This window comes from Nyctereutes procyonoides, unplaced genomic scaffold, assembly GCF_905146905.1.
Source record: "Nyctereutes procyonoides isolate TBG_1078 unplaced genomic scaffold, NYPRO_anot_genome, whole genome shotgun sequence".
In the NCBI taxonomy this organism is placed as follows: domain Eukaryota; kingdom Metazoa; phylum Chordata; class Mammalia; order Carnivora; family Canidae; genus Nyctereutes; species Nyctereutes procyonoides.
The window spans coordinates 52,703,266-52,717,337 of NW_026575131.1; the positions used below are offsets into that span (position 1 = coordinate 52,703,266).

Below are 14,072 nucleotides of genomic sequence, written 5' to 3' on the forward strand. Positions count from 1 at the left end.
ACCCGGGACCGCGCCCACTCCGCCCCCGCAGGCGCCCCCGGCGGCGCGGCCCGGCCCCCGCCCCCCCACCCTGCGAGCGCCCCTCGACCACACGTCCAGTGCGGGCGGATCCCAGCGCCTCCAAGAGGCGCTCCTATTGGCGTCCAAGCTCCCCCAGCTCTAGGGACCCCACCAGGCTCCCTCCCTCTGCTCACGGCGCCCCCGCCCCAGGGGGCAGGGTCCTGACCAGGCAAGGCCGCCCCCTCTAGGGCTGCGGCTCCTTCAGTGACCTTGGCCACCGCCTCGTGAGCTCCGGGCCAGCCAGCCCCATCCCCCACCCCAGTGACAGACACCTCGGACCACCCAGGTTGCTCTCCTGCACTTTATTCTTTCCAGATCTCAGGCATGTACACAGGGTAGTGAGGGCACTGGTAAAATAGCCCAAATGGCCTGGCTGACGTGGCCAGTGGGCTGCTCTGAGCGGCGGGGGCCCGGGCCTGCCATCCTGCCTCCAGAGGGTCCCCGGCACCGTCCGGCCTGTGCACCGCAGTGAGCCCGCCCAGCAGCCCCCACGGGGCACAGCGGGGCACAGTGGCAGCGCGGGGCTGACTGTGGGAGCAGCCCCCGCAGCCCCTGCCCTTCCCCGTGCAGCTGGCTCCGTAGCCGCCCGGTAGAGAACCAACAGTCCTGTCCTCAGGTCGAGCTGCTGCAGCCGGACACCAGTCCTCGGCGTGTCCAGTGCGTGCTGAGCCAGCCCAGGAGCCCCCGGTCGTGGCGTCGTGGCCACTGCGCTCAGAGGACCTGCTCTGTGCTGGAGGCTGAGATGTCCAGAAGCCGCCAGGCGGCGTAGGGGTTGAGCTCGTCCTGGTCTCGGCAGAGCGCCCACACGTACAGCATGCGCAGCACCTTGTCCTGCGGAGGTGGGGAAGGTGAGGGCTAGGGCGGGCCGCGGGGAGGGGCAGGCTCTGCAGAGCAGAGGGGAGGCTGCGGAGACGGCATGGGGCTGGGGTCCCGAGGCTACGACTCAGGACTTGGCCCAACCAGAGAGGCCGGTTACCCTCCGCTCTCCACCAGGCCCAGCCAGGGCCCAGCCAGGGCCCTAGACTTCTCGCGCCGCCCCGTTTTCTTCTGCAGTCAGGGAGCCTCCGGGCTCTACACTGCCATGGTGCGAGGTGGCTGAAGGCGGCCACCCCCGGGGCCTGCGTCCCTCCTCCCTCACTCACCGGGTCACCCTCGACCACCTCGCCTTTGGGGTTCTTCATCACCATCACCAGCTGGGCCTGGAAGGTGATGATCAGCACAGGCCCCTGCTCCATCATCTTGCCCATGGCCAGCTGCAGGGGGAGTGGGGGGTGCTTAGAGTGGCCACACCCCTTCCCTGCTGCTCCCCTTGTGCTGCAGATCCCCCTTTCCCACTCCACTGGTCCCTGCGGTGGGACCAGGCCCCAGAAGGAGTGGGAGAAGTCACCAGTTTCTGGGTGGGGGAGTCCCACAAAATGCTTCCCAGTGTGAACCAGAGTCTCAACTGCTAAGGATCCATGCAGCCGCCCCAGACCCCGGCAGCCTCCTGGAACCAGACCTGGGCCTCAGTGTGCCTTCAGCTGCCCACAGGCACCGTCGGGGCCTGAGCAGTCCCGACAAAGCTCCCACCCTTCCCAGTAAAGGCGCAGAGACAGCACTGCCTTGGGGGCCCGAGGTCTGGGCAGCAGCACCGCCGTGCCTCGCACCTGTCTAATTCTCCCACCACATGCTTATGGGAACTTTCCGCTGAAAGGGACCCTGGAGGTCACTTAACCCAAGCCCATGGCCATGCCACAGCTCCTCCCGGGACAGGGGCCCGTGACGAGCACACCCCCACCCCGGAAGAGACACTCACATCGACATTGTCGACATCCAGGATGCGGGAGTGGAACTGCAGGCCCAGCGCCTTGGCCTGCTGGATCGGGTGGGCCAGCTGGCTGTAGGTCTGCAACGAGAAGCCAGACACGCCCGTGGCCACACCCCGAACACCAGCCCCGTCAAGGCACCGTGCCACCGGAGAGGCTGTAGCACCTGCCGTGGGGCCCGGCGCACTGTCCTGGGAACCTCTCCCTGCCGCCGGGCTCGCCGGCGTGCTTCCATGCTTTCGGCTCTTGTAACTTCCAGAAATGGCTCCTGGCGCCTGGGTGTGCTATATGCCAGGAGTGGCAGATGCCAGGAGCACAGGTCCAAGCAGGGAGGCTGGTGCCACCCGTCTGCTGGCCCGAATCACACACCCTCCCCTCGTTATAAAGGCAGCGCGGCACAAGACTACCAGCTCCAGGGGGGTATTCATCGGTAGAGCAGGGACGTTCCCACAGCAGGATCTGAACCCACTCCCAGAGAGAAGCTGAGGCCTCCCTGGCTGATCTTGGACTTGCCCATATTCACCGCACTCAATCTTGGCCTGGAATCAAACCTGTTTTCTAGGATTTGCCCTAACCCATGGCTGCTCTGGAATGAGCTGCCCGGGGTGCCTCCTCCTCGCTGACCAGCTCCTCCGGGAAGCCTCTGGCCACAGCCCCCTGTCCTTCCCGAGGGGCAGCGGTGCCCCCAACGACACCCCTGGCCCCCTTGAGCCTGCTTCCCAGGCCAGGGACATGTGCAGCCTTGTAGCTTTCCTCTGGAAGCTTCTCTGGACACAGCAACTGTGATGGAAGACATTCCAATAACACCTACTTTTTATGGAAACAACCGATCTACCAAGAAAAAAAAAAATGCTGCCAACTCCCCTTTCTCGTACGATTCTTAAAAATGACATTTAAGAAACACCTGTGCGTGAGCACCTGCACTTTCAAGTGCATTTCCAGGGGCAGCAGCAGCTCCCTGGCAAAGATAATCAACCACGTCCTAATGGTCCCAAAGTATTAAACAAAACAAAACAAAACAAAACAAAACAAAACAAAAAAACCAACACACCACTCACAAATGCCTGCTGGATTAGTCACCATGCAGAGGAGTATTTAAAAAAAAAAAATCTGACATCTTCTCCTCTGCTTTCTCCAACTTGTTTGTGAGCTGGAAGCAGAACAGAATCAGCCAAAAAAGGCTCTGGATTGCTTAATACAAATAAGCTTGAAAAAAAAAAAAAAGCCGCATGAAGACAGCGGTCAGGGAGGGAGCAGGGACGCCGGGGCTGCCAGGCCTGGGCAGACAGGGCATGCTCCTGGGGACGGCTGCCCTGCTGTCCACAGCCCGGCGCCACTGCCGCCAAGCAGCCCCAGGACCCTGAGCCCCGACTCTGGGCAGCAGTCAGGCCTCCTCAGGACATGCAGCTCCTCCCTGTGCGGGAAAATCTATCACCATCTGTTTTGTTCTGTGTTTCGGGAACTCGAAGGGAGAACAGCTAATGAGTCCAGCCAGCGCTTCACGCGTCCTGCGGTGCTGCTTCTGTGTTCACACTGTACCCTCGTGACGCCTGTGACACGGGCGTGCTGATGGCCTCTGGCCCGGGGACGGGAAGGTCACACATGTGCAGAGGTCTTTGTGGCCCCACCCCACCCCAGCCCCGGCCCCTGGGGCCCCCCTCAACAGGACACCAGGCCCCGTCATACCCTCCTCAGATGGTGTCGCCCAAGCACATCTCTAAACTGTGATTCTTTTTAGGCCTAACTAGAAAAAACATTGAAAGAGAGAAAGAAGTACTCACAGCTTCATAGCACCAATCTTTGAGAATGTCGAGCTCTCCAGAAATCATGGCCTAAAAAGGGAAAGGTGACAAAAACAAACTTAGCTCCAGACTAAGGGGAGACTATGTAGGTAGGAGGCCCTACCCTACAGGCTCTACTGGTGGGGGGCAGCGGCCTCGGGCAGGGCTGTAGCAATGGGCGCCCCTCCTCAGGCCCCAGGGAACAAGGGCCTGGGTGTGTGACCCCCGGCAGCTTAGGGTGGCCCCGAGGGCCTCGTGTGAGAGGCAGAGGAGGTGATGGCGTGGCAGGCTCACCTGGCCATGAGACTGAACCAAGGAGGCCGGGAGCCACATTCTCCCCCCACTGGGGAGGGAGTCTTGCACAGCTGGGTCCCCACAGGCATGAGCAGCCCACGTGGGCAGTCAGGGGCCAGGGCAGGGGCAGAGCAGGGGTCCCGGGGGCGGCCTCCCCACGGGTCATGGGGGGGGATGCCTCTGCAGGAACTCGGGAGGCAGGGCTGAACCCGCTGAAGGTGATGGAGGAGCCCAGGGCCCGGGGGAAACCACAGGCAAGCTGGGGGCCGAGCCATCCTCACCCTAGAAGAAACTGCCTGCGCTCGGACTGCTGCTTTTGGGGATCGCTCCATTTCTACCTCCTCCCGGCCCTGCCCAAAGTGGCGTGAGGGACCTGGGAAATCGGAGGGGGAGGGGACCACACGAAGGTCACTGGGACGGAGGAGGCAGGAGGAGGGTCTGTGGTCTCAGTAGGACTTCCCAAGGCCTGGGCTCTGGCCACATCTTGGGGGCTCAAAGAGCAGACGGGGCAGGGGTGGAGGGGGAGGCCCTGGGCGGCCGCTCACTGCAGCCCTCACGGAACTGCCTCAGGCCTCTGTGGAGCGCCAGGGAGCCAGACAGGAGGCTCCAGTCCAGCGTTCAAGGGAGGCAGGGGTTGCTGCCAGGACATGGGGAAAGGGAACTCAGTCCCGGGAGCGGATGCACCCCACAGGCGAAGCAAGAAATCAGCCGCCATCGTGAGGGGGCAGCAGGGCCTGCAGGTGACCCTGGTGCCTTCTCAGAGGTGCATGACCGCCAAGGACCCAGCGTGGGGGTGCTCAGGCCTCTGAAGGCAGGACAGGTGTCTGCCATCAGGCTGTGGCCCATGCGACACAGGCAGGGCAGGATGGGGAGGGCCCACTGAGGCGGCAACCCACCTCCAGGACGTTGGGGATGATGTCGTTCTCACACTGCTGCAGGAAACGCTCCTTGTCAAAGGCCGGGTCGACTCGCAGGATCTCCGTGAGCACCTCTGACATCTCCGTCTTGGAGAACAGGCCCCCTGGAGGCAGCCGAGCCAGGAGTGGGTCCAGGGCCTGGTCACCCCCTCCCACCACCCTCTGCTGGCCCAGGTGGCAAGGACAGGCAAGCCACTCACCCAGCAGATCCGTCACCTTGTCTGTCAGTGCCCGGGATGCCCGGATAAGCGCGTTGTCACTTTCGTCATACTTCATTTTCATCTCAAAGAACCCTGTGGGGACACGGGCCAGGGTCAGGGGGCCCTGTGAGACCCACCCTCTGTGCAGGCAGGGGAAATGGGGGGGGGGGCCTCTCCAAGGCTAATTCTCCAGTGGTGGGCCAAGGGGCCCGCCCTGCATGCCGGGGCTCTCCATGCAGAGGAGACAGGCCTCCAGCCCCCCTCATGGGACAAAGGCGTATCCTCGTCCCTGTTGGTACTTGGGAAGCCCCATGTCCCAGATCAGAACAAAGACCTCCAGGGCCTCGAGCAGGCTGGCCGGGGCCCACCAGTGCCTCCCGTCCTGCCCGATGAGGGAGTGTCTCACGGTGGAATCCACGGCCATGCCCCCTGCGAGGTGGGTGTGCCTGGCCGCCCTACTGCTAGCAGTGGCTCTGGCAAGGGCAGAGATGAGTGACTCAGCCCCCACAGTAGGGTCCCTGCCCGCCAGCCCAAATGTACCGGGCTGCCCGCATACACAGGGCGGCCTGTGCTTTGCCAGGGCTCTGCTGCTCACTGGCTGGGTGATCCTGTGGAAGTGGCTGGTCCTCCTCTCTGACCCCGGTCTCCTCCTCTGTAAAGTGGGGGTCTGGCTTGTGCCCAGCACATGGGGAGCACTCAGTAAGTGTCCGCCGTCACGGCTACGCTGTCAGCTGAGTCTCCGAGATGTGAACACTCACGATTAAATACCACGTTGTTGTCCTTGAAGTCTTTCCACTGCTGGTACCACTTGGAGTCCTTGTGCAGCACGACTCCCAGGGCCTCCCTGGGGAAGACCGGGCGGTGGTGAGCAAAGGTGTGGGAGCCCCTGGGCACCTGCCCAGGCCCCCGAGCAGAGCACCCACCCGGCCCCATGGGAAGGGGTGTAGCAGGACAGCCCACCCCTCACCTCTCCTCCTGCCTCCTCTCTCCCGTCCCCACCACCCCACCCTCTCCTCCAAGTTCACTTGAGCAGAAAAGAAGCCGGAGTAAGAACGGATGAGCATGATGTCAACCGCAGGAACCTTCTGCGGGCGCTAGCGCACACACTCTGGGGTGGGACGTGCGCGCTGGCCGGTCTGCTACCTACTCATTGGGCTCAAACACCTTCTCTTCCTTGAACTTCTCTCCCGAAAACTCCTTCCTCTTCCTTAGCCGCTCCGGCCTCCGATAGGGCCCCGTCTGTCCCAGCACACTCTCGTCAAGCTCCTTCTTCACGGACTCTACCCCCTAGAGGAAAGCGGCCAGCCATGTGGTGGGCACTCGGGACCCTCCCAATGCTGTGGACCCCCACAATGGGCCTGTGCCTTTGTGCCCCAAGTCAGGGAACCCCAATCTAGGGGCTGATGGCACCCCAGGGTCACGTAGCTCAGAGTGACCTGCCTGACTTCCCCACATGGGGAGCAGGACTGTTCCAGATGGACTCCACTTTTCTTCGGCCTCCCTCTCACTTCCCCCAGACCTCTTCCTGCAGCTGCTCTGGCCACGTGAAGCTGGCTGTGCACAACCCCCTCTGCATGGCCCGCCCTCTCCACCTGTGGCCCGTTCCCCGTATGTTCTCTTGTCACATGTCGCTCAGGAACTACTCGTCCCCCAGGGCCCTTGAGAGCAGAAACGTGGACTTTCTACCTTGTGGCCTCTGTGGGCAGCAGAGGGCCCAGCTGTGGGAAGATTCGACAGGTGATTCGGAACGAATTCAAGACCTCAAGTCACCCTAAGTGCAAAGGTCCCTGGTTTATGGACACAAGCTAAGGAGGCTTAGCAGCTGAGAGGCTCTTGGGGCATTAACCTGCAGCTCCCCAGGGGCTGTGACTTGCCCAAGGGTACTCAGCCAGGAGTGCAGCACAGACCTGCTGCCTCAAGTGGGCCCTCCGTCTCCAGGACTCAGAGCAGGCCACGCCAAGGGCACCCCCGGCCGAGAGCGCCAGCCCGACCCACCTGGGAGAGGGCTCTGAAGGCGGCAGTCTTGCCCAGCTTCTCCCCACCCTTGGACACCGACTCGGCGGACTGTTTGGCAGTCTTGGCAGCTTCTTCCACACTCTCCTTGATTTTCCGGCCAAGGTCACTTTTACTGACTTCGTCAAGACTCTACTGAGACAGAGGGATGGAGGTGTCAGCTCAGCACCCCTCGGGGCCTGCATAAGCTCCCCCAGAGCTAAGGCCAGCCCAGTCCTTCAAAGGGGAGGAACGAGTGCTCTTGAGCTCGTCTGGCCCATGGGGCCCTGAGACTCAGGTCCACTGTGGACTATGTCTGGGGTGCTGGGCCCTTGGGCACCACCTAGACACTAGGTCAACTGGGTTCTCCCCAGAACAGGCGGGCGGGGCAGCCTCGGGATAAAAGGTGAGGAGCCTGTCCCCAGCACCAGACTGGCCTGCCTCTCTCTCCTGCCCAGAAGAGAGAAGAGCAAAATAAGTAACAAAAAGAAAGCCCCTGGGGCAGCCCCGCCATGGAGGGTGGTAAGCAGCACTTCCCTGTTTTTAGGCAGGAAGAAAAAAATTCTCATTTATCCTCCTGTCTTTGCTAGTGGCACAGAAGCTTCTAACCCAAGTGGTAAACTGCAGGGCACGTGGGCTAGTCTGTCTTCGCCCTCCTTCCTGAGGGGCGCCATGCACCCTAACTCCGGAAGCCACCCGCCCTGGCTGGCTCTCCCCTGCTTGCCACCCACGGCTATTCATCCCTGTGCCAAGTCACGCCCTGCCCAGGCGCCAGCTCTGCCCGCTGCTTCCAGCGCCGCTCTCCTCCCAGAGGCGAGGAACAGATGGCCCAGGCGACGCGGCCAACAGAGCGTGGGGGCCCCGCGACCATTACCTCCTTCACCGTGCCTGTGATCTCCCCCAGCTTCTTCTTTATCACTTCGCTCGTCCGCACCGTTTCAGATTCAATCGTTTTCTACAGTAGGGATGTTGTTTCTTTTTGTTACAACACAGCAGTTATCTTACAAGCAAGGGTCCAAAGAAGCACTTTCTCAGCAGCCCTCTCCCTCGCCAGCCTGGCCACCCAGGCCCCTTCCCCACCCCGGTGCCCCTCACTGCCCCTGGCCTCCCTTGTGGGCTTAGCAGCCTAAGGCTGACATGACGGATGGAGACCCTTGAGGCCCCGCCCCTGGCTCCAGTCTCTTGCTTGGCGCAGGGGTGATCCTGCATCCTCCCCTGGCTCATGGACATTATCCTGCCTCACTCTGCACCCCTGCAGCTGCCAGCCACTGCCGGATCTCCCACAGTCACTGTTCCACCCGACTGGCTCCTTGCCCACTCCTCAGCCCACTCCCCTCCTTAACAGAAAGGAAGGGCGATCTTCCAAAAGCTCACATCCCCACAGGCCCTCGGATGGAACAGGCCTTGAGCATGGCCTCGGAGGGGGCCAACAGAAGGAAAAAAACAAGAGACCTGGAGCAGGCACCCATGGGTAAGATGGGGAGGCTGCCCACCCCCTTGCAGAGCCCTCATGTGGCAGAGGCTGCGGAGCCCACTAGCTGTGGCAGACACCTGACAGCAGCTCCATAAGAGATGTGCCTGTTATTAATGACACACGCACTGTAACCTGCTGTCTACCTGCTTCATTCAGAGGGCCACGACCAGCTCTCAGGAGTGCATCTCAAACCTACTGCTCAAGCGGTCACCGGGGGAGCCTGGGCAAATGCACACTCTGATCCAGCAGGGCGGGGCGGGGAGGCTCCGAGACCCTGAAATTTCTCATGAGTTTCCAGAAGCTGGTGCTGCCAGTGTACAGAGAACGGGCTCTATCTCACCGCAGAAAAGGAGGGCTGACGATGTACTCCTGTCCCCTCGCCCCCCCCAGTGTCAGTGCAGTGACCTCACCTTCCCCTGCCACGCCAGCACTGTGCGGGAAGCAAGTGTGCCACCAGGGGAGATGCGAAGCAGAGGGACTCACGTATTTCCTTCTGGCTTCCTGGAGCGCGTCCGACTCTTCCAACTTCCGGGCCTCATCTCGGAACTTTTTAATACTTTCTTTCATTTCTTTGTTTTTGGCTAATTCTTGTTTGATATTATCCAGCAAACCAGAGAGAAAGCCTTTCCTGTTTCCGGAAGAATAGGATCTGGACTAGAAAACATAAAAGAAATAAAGGGTTTTTACTTTCTCCTTTGGGCTGATGCAGGGTTTCACGATGAAGAGCTACCTCTTTTATGAGCGATAAAAGTCAAAATTAAAAAGCATCAAGTGAAGGGCACCGGGGTGGCTCAGCTGGTTAAGTGTCTGCCTTTGGCTCAGGTCATGATCCCAGGGTCCTGGGATCAAGTTCCACATCAGGCTCCCTGCTCAGTGGGAAGCCTGCTTCTACCTCTGCTCCTCACCTCGCTCATGCTCTTGCTCTCCAATAAATAAGTAAAATCTTCAGGGGGAAAAAAAAACGATAAAAAAAAGCATCGGGTGATAAGCTGTGAGATGTCCAGACAATGAAACATCATTCAGTAATAAAAAAAAATAAGTTAGCAAGCCATGAAAAGAGGTGTGGCCTTACACATTGTCATGTGTCAATTATATCTCAATTTTATTTTATTTTATTTATTTATTTATTTTTTTATATCTCAATTTTAAAAAGACACTGAAGGGGGATCCCTGGGTGGCTCAGTGGTTTAGCGCCTGCCTTCGGCCTGGGGCGTGATCCTGGAGTCCCAGGATCAAGTCCCACATCGGGCTCCCTTTATAGAGCCTGCTTCTCCCTCTGCCTATGTCTCTGCCCCCCACCCCCTCTCTCTTTGTGTCTCTCATGAATAAATAAATAAAATCTTTAAAAAAAATTAAAAAGCCACTGAGGAACCTCACTGAGTATCACTGAGTGAGAGAAGCTGGTCTGAAGAGACTCCAGATGGTATGATCCTCACTCTAGGACCTTCTGAAAAAGGTGAAACCATTCGGACAGGAAAAGGATCAGGTGTTGTCAGGGGCTGCTAGGGGGGTGAATGGGTACAGAGACTACTCTATGGGACATTATAATGGTGGACACACAGCAGACATTTGTCCAAGCCCCTGGGATGCACCATACTCGGGGTGAAGTGTGAGGTAAACTACAGGCTTCAGCTAATAATATACTGGTACTGGGTTGTAACAAATGGGCCACACTGAGGCAAGACGCATCTCATGGAGAAAACTGCAAACTGCCTGCCCAGGTGGGAGGAGGGGGGAAAGAAAGTTGATGGGGACCCTCTGTACTTCCTGCTCAATTTTTCTGTACATTTACAAGTGCTCAAAGGAATAGTCTATTCTAAAACAAAACAAAGTGCCAGGCTTCCCCTCCAACAGAGGAGACCCTGAATGAGAAACAGGTGCAGCTTCGAATCCTCATGGGGATGCACATGTGCTCGCCCAAGGCAAAGGTCAACACCCAAAGGGGCCCTTGTCCCAGGACTGGAGCTGAAAGGATTTTATGGCCCCCCAAGAAGTTGGCATAGGGCCCTACGTACTGGGCTTCTGGGACCAGGGTAGCTTCTTCCTTTGGGATCACTCTCACGTCCCAAGTTGGGACACATGTCACCCCAGGGCTTGGTACAAACTTCCCTTGTCAACCCACAGGTTCACCGTCACCAAGAGCCAAAGTTCAGGGGTCCCCCCTGGTAGGAAAACCCAACACGCCCAGATGCCAGAGCCTAGGGAGGCCAGAAGAAAGGCCAAGGCCCCACTCTAGGCACAAGAGCCAGCATGCTGCCCAAGACACAGGCTTCAGGGTCAGACTAAGCCAGGTTTGGATTCCTGCTTCGCCACAAGCATGAGCACAGGCTCTGAAAAGGGAAGGCTTGAAGAACCATGTGAGGGAGCCACGCCATGGAGCAGTGGTTGGGGCCCACCCTCCCATTTTCAGGGTGACTCACCCCTGCGCCCCTATCAAACCCCAGAGCCAGCAGCCAGGCCAGCCTTTCTGGGGTAGGGGGTGGAATGTCCAGGTTCTAAGACTGTGGGACTGTGCCACCTTGCAGAAGCCCTACCACGCATTCCACGGCTGCACAAATGCACGCTGTGGTGGTGATTGAGGAAGGGCCACAGGGCATGCGCCACGCCCACAAAAGCTCGAGAGGATAGGATCAGGGAGACAAAGCCTGTGTAAGAGTCACCTGGCTGAGAGGAGGCTCGGAGGGAAGGGTGTGGGCTGCCCCAGTGTGTGGGGTTGGGGAAGTATGTCAGCTTCTGGCCTTTCTTCCCTGTGGTGGTGAGCACCAACAGACAGAGGCATGGTGGAAGAGGAATGATGGGGAGACCAAAAGCTCTAGCAAATGCTGTCTGTGAGGAACAAGAGAAACAGGAAACCAAGGCCCGGAGATGGGTGACTCTGCTCAAATGCCTGGAGGGCTGTCACCCGCAAAGGGGAAGAGCCACAGGGAGGTGGATTTCAGCTGAGTCCAGGGATGCCTTTCCAGCCATTAGAGCTGACACATCTACTTTGTCAGGCGGGAGCTCTACCCCTGATAATGCCCAGCATTTCTTGAGATCCTGAGAGGACCAGGGTGCTAGGCTCCGAAACCCCGAAGGTCTTGGATGTGGAATGCCAGCCAATCCATTGCCCCCAGCAATGGATGTGGGCAACATCCTGCAGCCCTCTCTCCTGTTAACTGGGTCTCATCATTCAGAAAACTTGCCCCTCCGCTCAGTTTGCTGGCATTCTGAGTCACTCACCACGGGCAGCTCTCCACCGGGCTGGCGTATCTGATAGGTACCATGGCGTAGTGGCACTAGGTTGTGGCTGGACAGAAACTGGACTCCACTCCCGAGGCATCTCTAGTTGGGGGAGAAAAGAGAAAGACCCATTCAGGTAAAAGAACGGCTGGGAAGTAAGCAGGACACACTAAAAAGCTGGGGGTCACCCAAGACCCATTTGCTGGTTTTTACCGCATGCCTGCTGCATCCTAGATGCTGTGCAATCTTGCTAAATTCTGAGAAGCCAACGGGATCTTGCGGGAAAGACATTGGACCTACCCCTCCAGTGTCCATGTCTACTTCCTGCCTCTGAACCTGGGAGTCTCAGGAAATGACAAACTATGGTGGAAGAAGGTGAACCGTGCCAGTCTGATTTAAGCCTGTAGCCTGAAATGGGCACCCAGAGCCTCGATGCTGGCAGTAAGCAGTCTTCTCTCACAAGCCTGCCCCCAAATGAAGAACTTAAGCTTCATGAGAGAAGGGCTTGTGCAAGGTCCTGTTCAACAATGCACCCTAGCACCCAGCACTGAGCCAGGCACATTGATGTCAATGACCCCACAGGATCACTTTTCCATTTCCACATTCCCTGGGCCTTTCCTCTCCCTATTCCACGCCTCCTGTCTCCAGGAACTCTAAGCAACATCCCAAACTCATACAATTGTAGCTCAAGAGCAACTCCTGAGGGCAGCCCCAGTGGCTCAGCGGTTTAGTGCCGCCTTCAGTCCAGGACATGATCCTGGAGACCCGGGATCGAGTCCCACGTCATGCTCCTTGCATGGAGCCTGCTTCTCCCTCTGCCTGTGTCTCTGCCTCTCTCTCTGTGTGTGTGTCTCTCATGAATAAATAAATAAATTCTTAAAAATTAAAAAAAAAAAAGGAGCAACTCCTGAGACACCTGGCTGGCTCAGTCAGAACAGCAGGAGACTCTTGATCCTGGGGTGGTGAGTTTGAGTCCCATGCTGGGGGTGGGGGAAGAATAACTCCCAAGAGTTTAACTAAGTCGTTTTTCTCTAGATGCCTACACCTATTCATCTTGGAGCCGCTGACTTCAGCAACAGTTTAGACAGCAGTGCATGGCTGTCTAACTTGGGAAGGAAGTCCCACAGTAAGCCCAAACCTAAGAGGTTGGTTCCCCACCGGTTTTGTGCCTAAATCCAAACACGTGTAAATACAACCTCTCAACGCTCAAAAAGACAAGCAGTCGTGGGGGGGCGGGGATCAGCCCGGAGTCAAAGAGAGCTTCCTTCTCCCCACACTAGGATCCCTAGATCTTTTCTCCCCGCAGGGTCTGCCTCTGCAGTCCGTCTCATCTAGGCTTCTGACCAGGTCGGCTACCTCGCTAGCTGAGACCGTGGGCAGGTTGCTTAACCTTCCCGAGGCCCCGTTTCCTAACCTGTGAATCAGCGCCAAGCAGCAGCAGCCTGAAGTTCTGCTCTGAGTGCGCTACGCACACGGGAACCCCCCCCCCGCCCCTGGGGACGCAAGCTGTCAGCTAGCGCGGGAACCCCCCCCCCCCCGGCACGTGCGCGCGGAGGGTCAGGGGCAGCGACGCAGGAAATGTTCTCGGGAGAGAACCCGGCGTATAAAAACGCGAGCCGTGACTGTCACGGTGTTTTGCCGCCTTCTCGCTGTGTCTCCGCTGGGCGCCGAGGCCACCATTCAGTCCCCGGTGCACGTGGAGTCTGATCAGGCAGCGACGGGGGACTCGCTCGCCCCCGGCCCCGCGCCTGGCCGCTGCCCTCACCCCCGGCGCGCTCAGCCCCCGCCCGTGAGCTTCGCCCCGGGACCCCGGGCCCGGCCTCCGCCGCCCCAACGCCTCAGCCCCAGGGCTCTCGCCGAGCCCAAGGAAGGGCCGAGGGGGCCAAAGGCCCGCGGACCAAAAGGCCCTGGAGGTCGCAGGCCTGGAGCTCCCTAGGCCCGCCCCCACCTCCCAATCCGACCCCGCACGTCCGCTTACCCGCGGGCAGCGGCACCAGCCTCCCCACAGCGCCGCCGCCGCCATGTTGCTGGATCCCGTGTGACCTTATGGCGACGCGGCCCGATGGCGTCACCCGCCGCGTCTCGGTGGCGCGGCACCGGCCTGGGAAAAGCCGGCCGCGGGGGCGGGGCTTCGGAGAGGAAACAGCCTCTGATTAGAGAGCGTTCCTGGGGAGGGCGGGGCCTCGAGAGTGGCCTGCAATAGGGGCGGGGCCTGACCTGCAGGAGATTCCCAGAGAGCTAGGCCTCTGATTGGGCGGGATTTCGGAAGGCGGGGCCTGTGTCTTGACGTCACGCGGGGGCGGGCACTTTTTTGAGGCGGAGACCTATGG

At 59.4% G+C, this 14,072-nt stretch overlaps 1 protein-coding gene across 1 annotated transcript; it reads right to left on the reverse strand.

The window, feature by feature from the left end:
• Positions 1–346: 346 nt before the first annotated feature.
• TIMM44 (translocase of inner mitochondrial membrane 44) lies at positions 347–13,851 on the reverse strand. Its single transcript, XM_055344797.1, has 13 exons — positions 13,721–13,851; positions 11,743–11,844; positions 9,007–9,177; positions 7,924–8,004; positions 7,053–7,202; positions 6,205–6,344; positions 5,816–5,901; positions 5,058–5,150; positions 4,837–4,961; positions 3,647–3,697; positions 1,856–1,945; positions 1,203–1,313; positions 347–891 (listed from the first exon to the last, which is right to left on the reverse strand). The coding sequence occupies exons 1-13, from the start codon at positions 13,763–13,765 to the stop codon at positions 772–774; spliced, it is 1,365 nt and encodes a 454-aa protein (XP_055200772.1). The 5' UTR covers positions 13,766–13,851; the 3' UTR covers positions 347–771.
• Between the last annotated feature and the right edge of the window lie 221 nt (positions 13,852–14,072).

Bases quoted from the DNA above. Each gene is read 5' to 3' on its own strand.
- TIMM44 (XM_055344797.1), bottom strand. From the start codon at position 13,765: ATGGCGGCGGCGGCGCTGTGGGGAGGCTGGTGCCGCTGCCCGCGG. The intron at 8,005-9,006 runs GTGAGTCCCTCT...TCCCTACTGTAG, and splicing joins AGGAAGCCAGAAGGAAATAC to AAAACGATTGAATCTGAAAC. The intron at 892-1,202 runs GTGAGTGAGGGA...CCACCTCCGCAG, and splicing joins AGGTGGTCGAGGGTGACCCG to GACAAGGTGCTGCGCATGCT.